Below are 17,545 nucleotides of genomic sequence, written 5' to 3'. Positions count from 1 at the left end.
TCCCAATCACCATTATGCTTAATTGAGAGGTGTGAGTAGAGAGATTGTCACTGAAGACAGTAGCAAAAAAGTGGTTGAGTACTTGAGCCTTCTCACGCATTGTTAACAGTTTACCACCATTGTTTCTATGAGGGGCTACACCTTGTTTGACCTTCCTTTTCTTGTTAACATACCAGTAGAAACTCTTGTTATTATTTGCATGCGTTGTGAGGTTCAGTTCCACCATGGCCTTGGACTTCCTCACCCCATCACTACAAAACTGACCTTCGTCTCTATACTCTTCCCAGCTAACCTGTCCTTGTCTCCACTGTCTGTGCATTTGCTTCTTTACCTTTAGTTTGACCAGCATTTCCTTACTCAACTTCAGCTATGCCAGACTCTTGCCTTCCTTGCCCAACATCTTGCTCCTGGGGATTGCTGGGCTGCTGTGTGTGTTGCCTTCCTAGCCAAACACCCCATTATTCCTTTCAGATATTTCCCTGGTGTTTTCTTGTGGCTTCTGTTACCTCAGGACTGACTGGCTTATCTCCCTAAGGCTTCTAGTGTGCTCCAATGTGCCTAGCACAGTTTGGAGTGACTGGCAAAGTGCCCTCACCAGCACCCTGTCTCTCTGTCTAGTTGCATATCATCCCACAGCTTGCCAGGGTCGAGCCTGATACTGGCTCCCTCCCCCCTTTCATCTAGTTTAAAGCTCTGCCTGTGAGCCTTGCTAGTTCCTGAGCAAAGACTCCTTCTCTTGCTGAGAAAAGTGAGTCCTGTCTGATGCCAACATGCCTGGTGCTGCGGAGGTCATTTCATTGTCAAAACCCCCAAAATTTTGGTTTTGGTGACACCAGCCATGGAGCCATAGACTCAGTCTGTCCGTTTCTTCCCATGTTGCTACCTTCAACTGTAACTACAGAGGAGGCTATAACTCATGCTCCAGATTCCCTGGCCAAACGTCTGAAGGCCCAGAAGTCCTTTTTGATTAGTCTCGGACCATGTGTGGCGACTTCCTTGACCTCTACGTGGAAGATCAGGAACAGGCAGTAGTCTGAGGGCCGTACCAAGCTGAAAAGTGTCCTGGAGACGTCTGTAACCCAGGCTTCAGGAGACACCAGACACCCCTATGGTCTGGGCCTGGTCAACGTATTGGGCCTTCTGTTCATCTTACAAGGGAAACACCTACAACTATAACGAGTTAACCTTTGCCCCTGTCATCTTGACAGTGAGTGAAAGTCTTACTTCCTTAATTCTCATCAATATTAGCAGTATTCTCAGGTATTTAAGCTCCTCACATATCAATGGGAGTCCTGGCTTTGCCGTTAGCCTGTATAAGTGCAGGTAGCATGGTGATCTTGGATGTGAACAACTGTACAGATCCTAACATTGCAATTTCATTTCTAACATTAATGTCTTCAGTTGCTTTATTTTGAAGCTTATCCAAATAGTCAGCAACTCACCTTTCTTTCCCCTCTGTCATCCTTTTACTGGGATAAGGCCTGTTTGGAAACACTGGTGTGTTAATTTGAGGGTTCCTGTTTCTTTGAGATTACCTGTCTGCTAATATAGTGCATGCATGTGAGTAGAGATTCATCATCACTTTCACTGAGGTAGATTAAACCTTCTTTGATATGATTTAACAAACACATATGGATGAGACTCTGGTCTGGGAAAAGGCTGTTCTGACACCAGCTTGTTTTGAAAAAACATGAACAAATAAAGTAGGAATTGTTCTGCATTTATTGTAAACATGTCTAAACCAGTTCTACAAATCCAAGAATTTATGTATGCCTTTATTTTTTAAACTATTTACATACCTCTGCAAACTGTTGAATTGCCACTGTAGTCCATTCTTTGATTTCAGTAAAACTACTTGTTAAACTTCTGGAAGTTTATGTTTTACATTCAGACATGGACTCTTCCAGGACACTTTTGCTAGAAAAGCACTATTTTATCTCTTTGCAGCTGATGAAACCATGGTTTAAAGACAAATGGCAGCTCTTTTGTGAGAGCACAGTTTCACAGAGGCAATGTTCCGATTAGAAATCAGGATTTCTGACTTTTTACCATGTGCTTAAGTCACTGACCCCACTGTCCTGTTGTAGAGGGTGAGAGAACTGCTAGATGGAGTATCTACACTGTTTTTTCAACACCTAACTGCTGCTGCTTAAAATCTCTGAGTATTGACTGTAGTTGTGCCTTGTGCATCGGCTTTGTAAGAAGACCATTTCTGTTATACATCAATTGCTTAACTCGCTGCTTTAGTAGAGTCATCCTGTGTATTTGTTTATATAATATAAAATACTTCAGAATCAACAGTTCTACGTTCACTTAGGGTAGCTATTACTAATAGAAAATGAAAGACAAACACAGTTCTTCAGAAAAGAGTTATATTTTATTTTAGAGATAAACAAGCTGAGCACAGTAATCCACTGAGCTGTTTAAGTGAGAAAATATTTATAAGAACATTTTACATTCTCTAACCTGAACTGTCCATCTGGTTCTTAAATCAGTACAACACATTTTCCTAAGAAGACAGAATCAAACAGGCCATGATTTTACTGTAAAGCTTTTATTAACACTTTGCCAGAAACATGATTTGAATAAGAAACAACATTTATACTAGCAGAGAGGAAAAGAAAACTCACAAAAGCTGTTTTCCTGCTACCAGCTCTTGAATTTCATCCTCTTGACTTACATTTGTGGGATATCAAAGGCAGGCATCTCTTTCCCCTGAAAGGCTCACCCAGCCTACACTGGACTATGCCAGTTGTGGTAAGGTGGATAGCTATTTAAAAAAATCATAGCATGCTCTTTCTCTCACGTGAATTCTGCACTCTTCTTGCCATGTGAGCCTTGAATCTTGAGTCTATTTTGCTGAGTAATCTCAAGTGTGCAAAATCAGCCCTCTTGGCTTCAAGATTTTGTGTTGATTCACAATAGACATGGTAGTTACTGGCTCTAATGCAAATTGATTGAATTCCATGGAATCCATGGAATCCATGGAAGCTATGTTACACAGTTACATCAGCTGAGCCACTTCGGTGAGTACTCAGATTTCTGTAGTTCAGTAAGGAGATGTTGTAACTTAGATTTAAGATGTTTGCCTGCAGGGGAAGAGAGGTTCTGACTGCTTCACACAACCTCACTACTTTATGTTTCTTCTGAATACTGTCCTGGTATATCCTGCTGAAACTCACTGTATCTATTACAATAATACTTTAAGGAGATTTAGAGAATAAATATATTGATATCTTACAAAAAATGTGACTTCTTTCTAGCACGGTCACTCTTCTCCCTGTTCTTACTCCAAGTTATTAAAACTTACATGAAATGTATCTGGAGGTAAGGGAAAATACCTTTTTAAGTTTGATATTACTCCATCCTGGCTGATAAGTGTTGGGAACCATAATGACTTTTGATGGATAAACTGAGCAGCTGTGCCATGGAGTGTTGGAAAATTGAGATACACAAAAAAGAAATCAACCACAGAAGGTTTTCCTCTGATCCTGGATTCTTTCTATTTGGTATCTGGAGCCTTCAAGTCACATATGAAATGAAATATTAATAGTAAAGCAATTATAGATTTATGTGTTTTGTTGGTTATCAAGTAAGCTGGAAACTCTGTACCCCATGCAATGCTTCAGAGATGTATTGCTTCTAGGAAAACATGCCCGTATTAAACAGCTGAGTTCTTAAATTTCTCAGTATTGTAAAATGGTTTATATTGGGAAAGAGTTGTAGCTCACTTCAGACTCAAGATGTAATCACGTTTTATGTTCAAATTATATAGAACTGCTGTATGATGCCACTGTGATGGGATGTTGTATATTTTTCTGCTTTAATTTCTAAGCAAAACAGCAAGACACATTGTGAATAAGTTCAAAAAATGCACCTAAAGTCACTGTATTTTAACTGGAATCTGATTTAGGTCTAATGTGCAATAAATTAATCCAGTTTCAAAGAAATTACAGGCCAGTGACAGCTGCCACATGGTAAGATTACACAGGACTTAGTTTTAAAATGAATCCAGCATCTTCAAAGCCTACATGTGGTGCCATTAAAGCAGTGGATGCTGAGGAACCTGGCCTCATCCTGCCATTGCTAACACTAGCAACAGAGAGTGGGGAGGTGTGATGCTGAGACACCTGAATTATTTGGGGGTGACCCAGCTTTGATTTGGATGCCTTGGTAGCTTGACACAGCGGTCAGGCTATTAAGTCTGATTGGAGGTCAGGGCTTATTAGCTCTGATGTACTGCTGAGGTCATCTGGGCTGTACAGTGTCTCAATCCCAAGCTGAGAGGCCCATATTTGTGCTTGGCATGTAACTTTGACCTCAGATGTCTAGTATGCTTTGTCTGACACATGATTTATGCTAAAATTTTTGAGGCTTCCAGGCTTTGAGAACATTTTTAGAAGTGATGGCTTTGTGAATCCATGTAAATAATATGAGCTTATTTATGTTAGCCAACCAAACAGCATAGTGGTTTGTAAAGCATTTTGTGTTTCTGTCAATACCAGGTCAGGTAGTGATCACTGATCATTAACAGTTCAATTTTTTAGCACTATTAATACTATTAGTAATATGATTTAAGGACATAAATCACTGCCAGGTTCCCTCACCAAACACCGCCATGTGTAATATGTATCCTAACTAGTAAAAATTTTCATGTTCTTTTCTAATAAATGGTTTTGGGCATATTTCTGAAATTTCTGCACATGTAACTGGACTGTCGAGCTCTAGAGGTAATGGGTGAAGCAGCCCCTTGAGGTAGCTGGTGTATGGATGAACAAAGCAGACATTGAACCTTCTAGATGAGAAGAATCTGTGAATTATATTTATGTGAAGACCATGGTTATGTGAGAGTCTTGAAAGTGGTGTTGAGGAAAATTGTATGTGAAGATCAAAGTCATACCCTAAGGAATTTGATTTTGAATAAGATTTTTTGCTTTGTGTTTCAGTGGCTGTTCCCTCAGCGGTGCCAGCTTGTGAGCCCGAGCCCAAAACTAACGGGCATCATCCATCTTCAGAATTCACTGTTTCCTCACTAGCCACTATTTTTGCTGCCATGGAAGCCCCTTCTCAAGGTCTGCAGACAGTCATGAGTTGGAAAACAGTGATGGTCGTCTTTGTCGTGGTGTTAGTTTACCTGGTGACGGGAGGACTTGTCTTCCATTCCCTGGAGCAGCCCTTCGAAAGTATGCAGAAGAACACAATCGCGCTAGAGAAGGCTGACTTTCTTCGGGAGCACACGTGTGTAAATGAGATAGAGCTGGAGACACTGATTCAGGTAGGCCACATGAAGAAGACAGTATTTCTTGGAAGTTAGGATAAACAGCTTGGTGGTTCATTGGTCAACTGAGTTGGTGGGCAACAAAATTGTTCACAGAGCCCTTGGAATGGGCAGACTCTTTCCCAGTCATTTTAAAGTCAAGAAACAGAAATTATGTCTCCAAAGCATTGTAAATATAGAATCATAGAATGAGCTGAATTGGAAGGGAGCCATCAGGATCATGGAGTCCAACTCCTGGCCCTATGAAGAATATCCCGAGATGTTTTTGAACCATGTGCTTGAAAACCTTGTCCAAACACTTCTCAAACTTTGTCAGGCTTGGTGCTGTGATCGCTTCCCTGGGGAGTCTGTTCCAGTGCTCAGCCACCCTCTGGGTGAAAAACATTTTCCTGATACCCAACCTCAACCTCTCCCAACTCAGTTTCATGCCATTTGCTTGAGTCCTGTCACTGTTCATATAAGTGGAGAGATCGGTGCTTGTATTCACTAGAATAAAGAAAGATGCGTGCAAAGAAAAGCAGAACTTAGTATCTGGAAGAAATTTTTGTGAGAGGTGACAAATTTGCAAGATATTTGCCTATTATCTCTGTAAATTTTCAAAAAGCGTTATTAATTCTTCCTCCAAATTAAACATGGCAACTGGAAAAGCAAACAGAAAATGACAGGTGGGATTTTTGAAATAAATATTCAGCTAAGAATTCTGAACTTACTGGTGTATTAACTTACAAGTTTACTATAGTGACTTTTAAATAAATGAAGGATGATGAAGTATACCATTAAAAATAGAAAATACTTGTAATTTAAAAGCTATGAAATTTTTAAGGAAATATTAAGTATGCAAGGATAAGCGGAAAATCTAGAAGCATGCACAAAAAGTCTTTCAAAGATAGATTTATCTTTCATTGATTAAAACCTTAGACAAGGAAAATATTAGGGATCTTACGAGACTTCTGAAGAGTATCTTCCGTGTAGAAACCTTTCAGTTAGCCTAGAATAAATAAAAATTAGATAAGAAATGCAAGATACCTAAGGAATATATTCCAAAGTTGAACTTCAGACTCTTGTTTCAGATCTGAATTTGTGTCTGAGCCTTCCAGGAGCACAGAGTGTTTCCCTCTGGGATGTTGCACCAGAGCTCTGTTGTGATTTCAGGCTGTTCGAAAGAACACAGAGCTGTCTCCTGGATTATTGTGTCTATCTCTCCACCTATGTGAATGAAATTTATAAGCACTGCTATGACTATATAGGTTTTGGATCAAGGCTGGCTTACATCACATCCTTCATGCGTCTGCAAAAGACAGGTGAACATGTTAGGCTGCCAAGGTTCAGGGATATTGGATATTGTATATTGTTCAGCGATACTGGATAATGTATGCTGGCTAATTAAAGAATTTTTTGAAAACACTAAAAGCAAGAAATTTGTATTCCCTCAATGGGAATGTCACTAGTAAAAGATATGCAAAATGCTTTCTTTCCTAGCAGAAAGCAGAACTCATATGAGGTACAACAAGCAAAGCACCTGAGCAAGTTGGTGGAGTTCTGCATAGTGACTGCAGCAGTAAGATTTCTAAACAGTCCTTATTGTCTAGCCTAAGCTATGTAGCAAAACCGATTCCTATTTTACACAATATTTTTCCTTCTTTCACCTCAAAAGTGGTGACACTAAAATAAAGAACAGGCATACTGTGTCATTAGAAGGCAGATATTCTGAACAAATTTTATAATCTCCTGAGACTCCAGTATGTCCTCAGGCATTACACTGGGTAACTGGAAGTCATTTTGCAAAGGTAAATTAAATGGGTCTTAGCAGCTTAGCATGTGAATATCTTAAAGCCAAGTGATGTGAAATATTGAAACAGGTTTGTCAATAAAGAAGAAGTTTCTTTGGATTCTTCTATATGTCTAGGCGTGAAACTGGCTCCAGGAATGTAGTTGTGTATGCTGATGCAGAAAACTCTGATTGTAACTGACTTGCACAGAAGAACAGTGGATCACTGCTTGAAGATAATGTCAGGGGGTTAACATTGTGCTTTCATGCCTTCATGTCGATGATCTCAAAAGTGACATTCCCCTGCCTGGCACAATCCATTTCTGCATTGCACCAAATGCTGCATCTGGCTTTACAGCTGTGAGTTGAGACTGATGTGGCAACCTCCATGAGTCCTGGCTGCTGTGCTGTGTGCAGTCAGCACCTGGCTATCACTAGGGGAACTATTCATAATTAATGTTATTTGACTACCTGAAAGCCTTTAAATGAACACAGATCATACTCTCCAGAGTGACCATGTTGATTCACCTCTGCGCTTTGGAGAATATGGAAAAATACAAAAAGGGAGACCTTAGAACTGACTTGTATTATTTTACTGTGGGGATAGCTCTCAGTCTTTGAAGAAGAGGAAAGGACTATCATGGTCCTTACAAGACTAATGATGGAAAAATTTATACCTTTGCCTAAATTTCAATTTTTGAAAGGATTCTCCTTTGGAAAACCTTTGAGGAAGATGTACAGCACCGTATGAGGAAGCTGCTAAAATTTAGTGGGGATGTGACATCCTTTCCAATCTTTATCTCCAATAACCAATTGCACATATTGGCACTGGTAGCACAACTGTGAACTGCTGAGTCCAGACTTGGAAGTTAATTCATAGACTTCAGAAGTAATACAGTGATGAAAGCAGTGCAAATCCCTAGGAAGATTCAAAGTATTTTAAATTTGTATTTGTCTCTTGAGTTTTGGTTCAGGTCTGTCTAATACTAACACAATGACAGGTAACTTTTTCTTAATAGTACCAAGTATTTCACAGTGCAGTCCAAACTCTCCTGAAGTGGAAGTTCTTAAGTGCACATTTTTAATGCACATTTCTGCATCTGAACATATTTGTTGCAGTGAAGCAAGTGCACTATTTAATGCCTTTTGTGATCTACAGCTTGGAAAACAGTGAATACCAGATAAAGAAAATGACAAAACCCTGCGTTCTATATCAACACTTTTGAGTTGGAGAGAACTAAAACCTAGAATATGATAAAAGACAATAAAACTTCAGGTGCTTTAAGTACATTTAGCTGTATTGTACCTCTTAGATCAAGTAGCAGAAGATAGCAGGACTCAGGTGACTAGACAGAGTTCAAAAGAAAAATAACATTGGTAGGTACATTTGCTAACATACTAAAACCATTTCTTTTGTTCTTATATGTCATAACAGAGGCTTATTAGTAGCTGGGGTCAAAACCAACTCATCTTGCCTTTGTAATAATGCACACAGTGTGTATAATGGAGAGGTTATGCCTCTCGAAGCTTCTAATTTTATCCATCATTAAGAGAGGCAGGAAGACTATCATGGTGTTTTGGCAAAGTAATTCCTATGGACCTGATAAGGGTATTCATGTTCTGTTTCTATGTATCCTGTGCACTGTGCATGAGTAAAAACTTCCATAATGAGCCCTGCTTTCATAATGAGTCTGGCAAAATGATGCAAGATGGAGTGGCTTGCTACTGTAAGAAGTGACTTACGTTATTGGTGGGCTGCTTTCTTTTCCCTTGTACACCAGGGTTTAGTTTAGGAGTGTGAGTGATAATAGGATATATATAAAAAATATTACCCACCTGGAAACTAAGTCACATTATCAATGTCCACTAATGACTACAGCAACTCATTAGAGCTAGACTGTAAGCTGAAAAGAAGCAGAGCTGAAGATAAGCTAGTTAGGCTTTATTGGCTAATTGTATTAGTAAGAGTTTGTATTTTGCATAGGCACTTTTGATTGGTGTTCTGAACTAGTTTTGCCCTGAAGGTAAGCAAGAAAGGGAACATCCTGTAAAGATGTTTCGGTTTGCAGCTGCTTGCTTGGTTTCTAGTGTCGTAAGCCAGCTTCTCTTCTAAGGGTGTTTCCATGTAAAATGAAAAGAACTTTCATGTGCTAGAAGAAAGCTCTAAATAGAGCAGTGAAAAAAAATACTTTGAATTAACTGTGGGAAAGAATTGCCTGTTGCTGAAGACAGGAAAAGACTATTTGCACCGTGAAAAAAAAGTGGTAAATATCTGATTATTGAGTCTTTTGCTGTGCCTCTGAAGGTTGTCTTATCCCAGCTTCTCTTCTTCCCTTGTCTTTATTTTAGCTTGTTCCACCTTAGAGGATGTGAAAAAAAAGTTCAAATCTCTTGGATCCTGTCCTAGTTGGTGCAGGCACCCTAGTTTTTAACTTCAGTCCAGAGCTATTCCAGTTGTAGAGGAGACAGATGGAACCTAGGATGCTGCACAAGTCTGCAGCTGTCCTGTATCTATGCTGCTTTCAAAACTTAGCTGAGAATTTTGCAGGGAGCTAAACCCTTTGGACTTAGATCTATGTGCATATTGCTTGTTGAATGCTGTAGGTCTGCCCTCAAACACAGTGCATGCATGACAATCAAATCATTGTAGGTGCAAGGAGGTCACTCTGGCTGATTGCCACTTAAAGACCTTTACGAAGCAGGCAAAAGTATTTAAGGAATGGGCATTCAAAGCTTATTACTTTTGATTATGCCTGAACAAAAATTACTGGCCTTGGTCCTTCAAAAATGCTGTTGGGGAAAAGTGAATAAATGGAAATTTATAATGAGAAGCCCTTAATCACAGTTCGAGGAGTGATGAGAGTAAAGAGAGAGGTAGGGCATATAGAGAAAAGTTATTAAGGAATTAGTTATTAAAAGCTTCTTGCTAATGAGAAGCATCCTAATAATCCTAATAGAGAAACATCTGAGCATGAAAGGCAATTGAAACAACTTTTTGTATGCCTGACAGGAATCTACTTGGAAAAGAATTGTAGAAGGAGATAATCATTATTAGATTAGCATGATCTATGGAGAGAAATTAAGAGAAGTAGTAAAAAAAATGTCAAGAATCTTCTTTTCTTATTAAATTCCTATCCTTGATTACACATAGGGTAGGTACATCCTTTGAGTGGCTCAGCACTCAAGAAGGCTACTATACTTGTCCTTGGAAAAGATTTGTCTTCTTTGTGCTTGGGATCTTACTAGAGGAATTATGCAAACATGAACAAATGAACCAGGCCTTTCTTCCCAGAGGTTTCTGTCTCCTCATCAGCTGCACTAGCTCACATCTATCTTGTTGCCTATGGGCATAACTCTAGACTTTTTCTTGATACATCCATCTTATTTAGTGATCTAAATAAGTATGTAAGAATGTGCCTAATATATTAGTGAAAGCTGGCATGTACTTACTCACACACCAAGGAGGATTTGGGTACAGTGAGGACAACCTACACCCCAGGTGACAGGGAGCTGGTAGTTGTGGACCCCACCCCAACCTCCACCAGGGAGGATGGCTGGCTGTGAGCAGTCAGGGACATCCCCGAGTCCAGACTATGAGGTGCCTCCCTTGGGATGGGGACAAGCTGAGGCTGGGCCAGGACACCAGCCCACAGATCAGGCCCCAGCTCGATGGAGCCTGTGGCTGGGCAGGGCAGATCTGCAGCAAGCTGGAGTCCCACACTTGTATGGTGCTGTGGGGCAGGGACAGTGAAACCCCAGTAGTTTCTGTTTGGTATAAGGAGAATATCATTGTTCTAATATCCATTGAGAAGAGATACTATTGTGTCCTTATGTTGTGGGGAAGAACTCTTGACACCTGGTGATACAGATTAATGTTCACTGTACTTTTCTCTGGGCTTTGAGTCCTATATATTAACAACTAAGCAGCCCAGTATGGAGCCATCCCTCGTTTAAAAGTATTTAAATATTGCTGCCTGAATATCAACAAGTGGAATTGATAAAGCCTATTCCACACTGATATGGAGTTGGATTGCACTCTCTTTGGGAATACAGGATTCAGTTGTCCTAGTATCACCACAAATGCTGGGCTTTTGCTGGCAGATTTGCCTTCAGTCCCATGCAGACCATGTCACCAGACCACGTCTTTTTGGTTACAGAGAGACTGTAGTATGCCGATACCAAAGGGGCCGAGCGTAAAATACACATCTGTACAATGACAGTGAACCAAACTGAAAATTGTGATCAGAAATACATGATTTTAAAAACAAATAACATTTAGTGCTTGCATTTACATTGGTAGTTTTTAATTTCCTTCACTCCAACCTGCCTGTTGGCTTTAGCATACATTCATTACTTGAACAGCAAGGAAGACAATTTCATCCCTTTGAGGTATTTCAAATTATTGCCTTCCTTGAATTTCAAAAGAAGAATTACCCTAGGTTGGTAGTTATTCATTAAAGAAGATTGCTCTTTCAATTAATGAAGTATAGTGAAAAAATATTGTGTGCTTGTGTACTGTGCTTGTAGCTCCTTTTGAGAAGGAAGAAGGGATCAGGAGAGGAGTAAGTGTGAAACAGCTTTGGGTACTTTGATGACCTGTTACTTTCAATGATACTTCAGCTATAAAAATAGCTGAAACTACTAGTTTAAAATATCTTAAATATATAAGGTTTGTCAACAGAGTGGTTAGAACTCTGGAAAGCCTATCTGAGGTTTCACAGATTGGAAACTGTTGTAAAATTTCATGGTCTGTGTGAACTGGGAGAGTCTTGCCAGTGACAGTGTTCCTGTTTGAGTTTTGTGTCAGTTTTCATCTAGTAGGATACTTCTGTGTAGGTGGACTTGTGGTGGTAGTAGTAAGGCATCCTTTGCTTGTTGCATGACCTGAAACTAAGTGCTGTTAACTGTAGACTGATTTTGTCTTGCTGTTTGCTTTCTGTCCTGTCATCGCTGTATGCAAAATGCTATGTATTAAAATATAGCATTGGAATAGTTGGATATTTATAAATGAATGATGTCAGTCAAGCTTTAAAGAAAAAATGAATATATTCAGGATGAGAAGGGAGCCGGAGAATCTCAAAGCTATCTAAGGCAACGGGACACTCCTTCACTTCAGGGGTTAGTGTTTGGCCCTAATAGACTTGCTAAACTGTGTAAACTCAAATGCAATTTAAGTGTAATTAGCTTGCTGACATTCACTCACTGAAAGGGAAGGCAAGCAGCATTCCTTGGCAGAAGAAGCATGCCAGGGTAGCTGACAGTGTGTCATGGCCTATTTAAACAGGCAACCTGTCTGTTATGGTGATTTATGCTCTTCTGCATAAACTAACAAATGATCTCTGCTTTAACACCACCTGCAATATGTCAGCAACTGGTACAGAAGCCCTTTCAAAGGGTTTGGTCCTAAACACTTCCTTTCTCTATATCCTTGTTTCTTGAGGTATGGACAGGTGCCTGAGGAACCCTGGCTTTCTGCCCATGTGAAATGCAACCAGTCCACCCTGAAGCTTGCTTGTGCTGTAGTTTCACAATCAGGTTAGCCTGGCATGTAACCACTCTGCTTTTAAAAAAGACTGCCCCGTACTGATCTCTTTAGATAGAGCTGTCTCTGTTCTTGCCCATGTGCCTCTTCTCCCACTCCTTTCCCTTTTTGTGGGGCAGTGTGATGAATAACTAAAAACTGGAAGTAGATTAGCTGAAACTAGCCCAAGCTAAAAAAGCAGTAGAGGAATATTTATGAGCATGAAGTCAGTTGGAAATATAGGCAAAAAATGAGTGAGAAAAAGTGCAAAATGGAAGAGGAAGAAAAGAAAAAAGTATGGTAAATAAGCCATTGGAGGGAAGAGATTAATGAAAAGTGAATCATGAAGGCTAGGGAGAGAAGTGGTGTTAGATCGATGTATTTAAAAGTCAGTGCTAAAACCCAAGTGAATGTGAGGTTATAGAGAAGATCAGGAGAGAAATCATAGACATGAACAGGTGAGAAGTGGGACAATGGTAAAATAAAATGGTTACCCTTGCTTTGCACATGGACTGTATAGGAAAAGGTGAAATATAAAATCACAGTGACAATTTATAGATCATAAGTCAGAGGGGAAAAAAGAAGTGGTTAAAAAAATGGAAAAAGTGAAAACAAACCTGTATTGATAGGTGGGAATTCTGTGTGGACAAAGACAGAGAGGATGTAAGAGGTAGCACTTTGCTTCTCCTGTTGAGTCCAGCAAGAAGTTCACCAAAACTACCAAGGCTAAAGACTGGTGGCAATATTTAGAAGGAGGAACAAATACTAGAGTGAGAGAAGAGGAAAAGATCTGACAGTAGTGTGAGTAGTGTGATAACAGCAACATGAAGTGAGGTTGGAGCAGAATGGGAGAAAGGCAAAGAGCTGGAAATGTTAAGAGGCAGAAAGAGAAAAGCTTAGTTCCTTTGCAGTGGTTTTGTGGAAATTAAACTTAGTTGGGAACATTTGTGAAGGATAAAGGCAGTAATTTTAGCTGTTGTTCCAAGGTAAGATCTGAGTTTCTCTATGATGGACAGTAACTTGCATGAGATCTACAAGCAACTAGAGAATATGTGCCAAAGAGAATCTCAAAAGTGAACTTAGAGCAATTCAGATGAATATATATATATACACACACCATATTTTTTCTCTAGTTAGCATAAAATATAAATTAATCAATTATTAATTGTCTGGAAATTAAAATCCTTGGCTGATTAGCTTCAATTGACTTCACAAATGTTGTTTGTATTTACCACCCTTCTAGCTGCTTCTAACATCAGCTGTTCCCCTTGGGGAATTTTTCCTTTGGCAGTACTTGCTTCAAGAATGGTATTTATGGATCAATTTGTGGCGTCAGTCCTCTACTTCTCAACTTCTTTGTATCTTTTGTAATTTTTTAATACATTGTATCTTTCTTCCACCTTAATGGCTATTCAGTGCAGTCATATATTCAACTTCTGCATACAGAAGATGCTACTATCCTTTGAGCACATATTGAAAAGCTTAAACCTAAGCTGTTTCCATGGTCCTAGAAATTTCCCTTTGTAGCCTATACCAGCTTGCATAGGATACAGTGAGACATGCATAAGGCTGATTTGTTGTCTCTTTGCAGCATGCTGTTGATGCTGATAATGCAGGAGTCAGTCCTGTAGGACCTTCTTCTAACACCAGCAGTCATTGGGACCTTGGAGGTGCCTTTTTCTTTGCTGGAACAGTCATCACAACTATAGGTATGTTTATTTTTTAAAATACATAGTCACACTGAGACCGGAATAATGAAATAAATTTGAGGAAGGTAGGCCACAAAGAAATAAAGTAGCTGAACCGTATTCCTCTCAGTTTGCAGAAGGCATGCCTCTGGTATGTGCCAAGGGCATTGGGTCTCTAGGGAAGTGTCAGAAGCAGTTTACACAAGTAGGATAGAACAGCAATGCTGAGCTGAAAACAGGTAATACTGATGCAGGCTTTATAACCCTGTTCTTGATGTACATGCACACAGTCTCAATTTTCACTAAAAAGATGAAGAAGCAGTACCCAGTGAAATTCTGTGGTTGTTGGGAATTTGGATTTTAATGTTATAGATGAATTTGCCCATAAGGGTAACTTTCTTCCTAAGTACATCAGCTAATTTTGGCTTCTGCTCTGAAGTTTAATATCAGCAATTCTTCTCATATCCTACTCCCTGTAACTGGAAATATATTCCCATAAGTATTGCATCCTTTTTTAAATCCTTACTTGCTTTCATATGAATAATTGGAAGGAATTCCACAAATTATACATTGTGTAAAAAAATCCACCTTTTTTTCATTTTAGAATTCATGGCCTTGAATTATTGACGCATTTTTCTCTATTAAATGAAGGGGTATATTGAACTGCTCTATTCACTTTTCTTGAACCACTAATTTTACTAAGATAATTCATGCCCTTATCATCTGTCTCTCCATGCATTGTGTCCCATGTAATAAGTCTCTTGATCTCTGAATGTTAGCCTTAGATATCCTAAGGCTTCTCTCCTCTGTAAGCCAGTTCATCTCTTGAAGAGTGTTCAGCCAGCTGGGATTTCAGAGAATAGTCTGAAGGAAGAAGAAAATAAACCAATAACATTGATGATAAAGTTAATCCCCTAATAATTATAGAGTAGTTTTACAATTTTAAGCTTCATCTCAGTGCTGTCATAGTTAGAGAGCAAGAGATCTGATTATTTGGAAACAACTGGCAAATTGTTGCTCTTTGTTTGCATTGCCTTTGAGTATTATTCTGCTTTAAATAGTGGATAAAGTGATTCTCCATATTAAAGCTGTGATGCACACACTGGTGACTGTACAGACAAATAACCTGACAATCACATAACCCTTCATTGAAGTGTGAGAATCTGACTAAATTCTGCAGGTTTTTTATGCAGGTAATATAACAAAAAAATCCTGTGGCAATTGGAATACTTACTGTGGTGATCATCTCAAACTGGAGTCTGTGCCTTTGGCTCTGCCTTTTCTTTGTTGTCAGAGTGAGGAGGAAAGAGTGATTGTATAAAGACCCTATATATTAAGCTACATTACCATGTATTTTTAATGGTAGCATAAAACCAGCGGGTGGCAAGAGAGGAAACATTTCTGATTCAAATGTAAGAAAACCCTTTCTTAATATTTGTTTACTCAATAGACCCAAGTGACAAGCTTTTAAAATACTCATTAAAATAAATGCCCTGTGTAGGCATAGTTTATTTAGGTATATTCATTGACATTTGCTATTTAAATAACGTATTGAAAAGACCTTGGATTTTTGCCCGTATTTGTTTTAAATTCTTCATGAATGAGACTTTTATAGGCTGCATAAAGTCTGTGTATTTTGTCAGGGCATAAAAATGACTTTAGTTTATCCACCAGAGAGGCCCATTAGGGCTCCTCTTAGGCAGAAAATCAGCAGACTAGCTGGTCAACTGCAGTCCAGTGACCTGTGGAGCCTGGATTTTTTTGGACTATTAGGAGAAATCTGGGATCATGAAAAGGACAGTAGGTTATGGGACACACAGTGTTGTATGTCAGCATAGTTCTTTCACCATCCCATGACAGAGAGATATATCCAGTGCCAGTGTCACTAACCTAACAGGATGAGGACCAGACACTCTCTTAGATCTCCACTTCTCTGGATGCTTTGTTTTATCAGTGATTTGTGACTGTGTGATAATCTTTAATATTCTAGTACTTATGTGTAGTTAGAATTCAAATATCTATAACATTTCAATAAAGATACCTGATCTTAAATAAAACATTGCAACTATTACTGTCACAATTCTTGGGTTTTTTCTCTGTAACATTTTAATAGAAATACTATGGCTACTGGAATCATAATGCTCTACTGAATAAAGAGTTCAAGGGCAGATTTGCATAGTGTGGGTAGTTTGGAGGCTGCAGTGTAACTGATCAGTATGATGAGGGGCTTAGGAAATTATGAGCTAACCACTGAAAATGATTCTTTCCAGGTGAATCACACTCCCATCAGGAGACCATTGGCACAGGCCAAGAGGAGCAGCAGCATGCAGGCACTAGGCCAGCATGGAGGGATTTTTGTGCCATGATGTCAAGCTAGATTAATTAATTAAACAACAGTTTTAGATAGGCTGAATCTATAGAAAATCTAGGTAACTGAGGCTAAAAGAAGAATGGAATAGCAGGGAGTAGCTTGCCTGGGAAATGACATCATGCCATGGAAAGTCTATAAACAGGAATTACAGATATGCCTGCAGGAAGAGCAGTTTTTTAAATCCTATTAGTTTTTTTCTAAAAAGCTGTGTATAAGTCATGAGAGTCTGACAATTGTTTTTCTCCTCAGGGTATGGGAAGATGGCCCCAAGCACTGTTGGAGGCAAGGTTTTCTGCATCCTGTATGCCATTTTTGGGATTCCACTGTTTGGCTTCTTGCTGGCTGGGATTGGAGACCAACTTGGAACCATCTTTGGGAAGGGTATTGCAAGGGTGGAAAAAGTTTTCAGAGTAAGTTCACTGTCAGTTTTTTGCTACTGTTGTATAGCTCTTAATTCTGTTGCTATTAGCCCTGCAACCCTTTTTACATGTTGGGCACCATGAAATATTTACATGTCTAGTTGAGATTATGGTTAATGTCTTTAAGGGCCTCCGTAGCCAGTGGAGAGAAACAGACTTCTCTAGATGGTGATGCAGGGGTTATAGGTCTTGCTCTGAATTTCCTTACTGAGGGTATCTCTGGGGAATGTATCTCCTAAGCTATATTCTTTACAAGGAATGGTTGTAAAATAGCCTTCAAAACACCACAGGTTGCTTTGGACATAAATGTCCGTTTACTGAAAACAGAGAGAAGGTAGTGGTAGTATAACTTCTGGAGGAACAGGAATGCAGAGTAGGTCCTGACTGTATTACTAATAAAGCCTAAAAGACTTGGAAAGTAGGGTTGCTGCTGTGAATGTGAACTTGGGAAGAGAGATGGCTGAGTGATGTCTTCACTGCAAGCAGACAGATGTGTTGGA

The 17,545-nt window shown here is 39.3% G+C and overlaps 1 protein-coding gene across 6 annotated transcripts in view; it reads left to right on the top strand.

The window, feature by feature from the left end:
- Positions 1-17,545, top strand: part of KCNK10 (potassium two pore domain channel subfamily K member 10) — a 70,100-nt gene that overhangs the window by 24,140 nt on the left and 28,415 nt on the right. Inside the window, exons 1-4 of one of the 6 annotated variants that reach the window (XM_032691579.1) lie at positions 730-748; positions 4,947-5,275; positions 14,159-14,276; positions 16,876-17,036. In XM_032691579.1, the coding sequence (XP_032547470.1) occupies position 748; positions 4,947-5,275; positions 14,159-14,276; positions 16,876-17,036 (609 nt within the window). In that variant the 5' untranslated portion in view covers positions 730-747. Of the gene's footprint in view, positions 1-729; positions 749-851; positions 1,261-3,007; positions 3,027-4,946; positions 5,276-14,158; positions 14,277-16,875; positions 17,037-17,545 lie in introns of those variants that run through there. The other 5 variants (XM_032691578.1, XM_032691580.1, XM_032691577.1 and 2 more) reach the window with 5 other exon arrangements.

The sequence above is a fragment of the Chiroxiphia lanceolata genome, chromosome 6 (assembly GCF_009829145.1).
Source record: "Chiroxiphia lanceolata isolate bChiLan1 chromosome 6, bChiLan1.pri, whole genome shotgun sequence".
Classification (NCBI taxonomy): Eukaryota; Metazoa; Chordata; class Aves; order Passeriformes; family Pipridae; genus Chiroxiphia; species Chiroxiphia lanceolata.
This window is presented reverse-complemented; position numbering and strand designations above follow the sequence as displayed.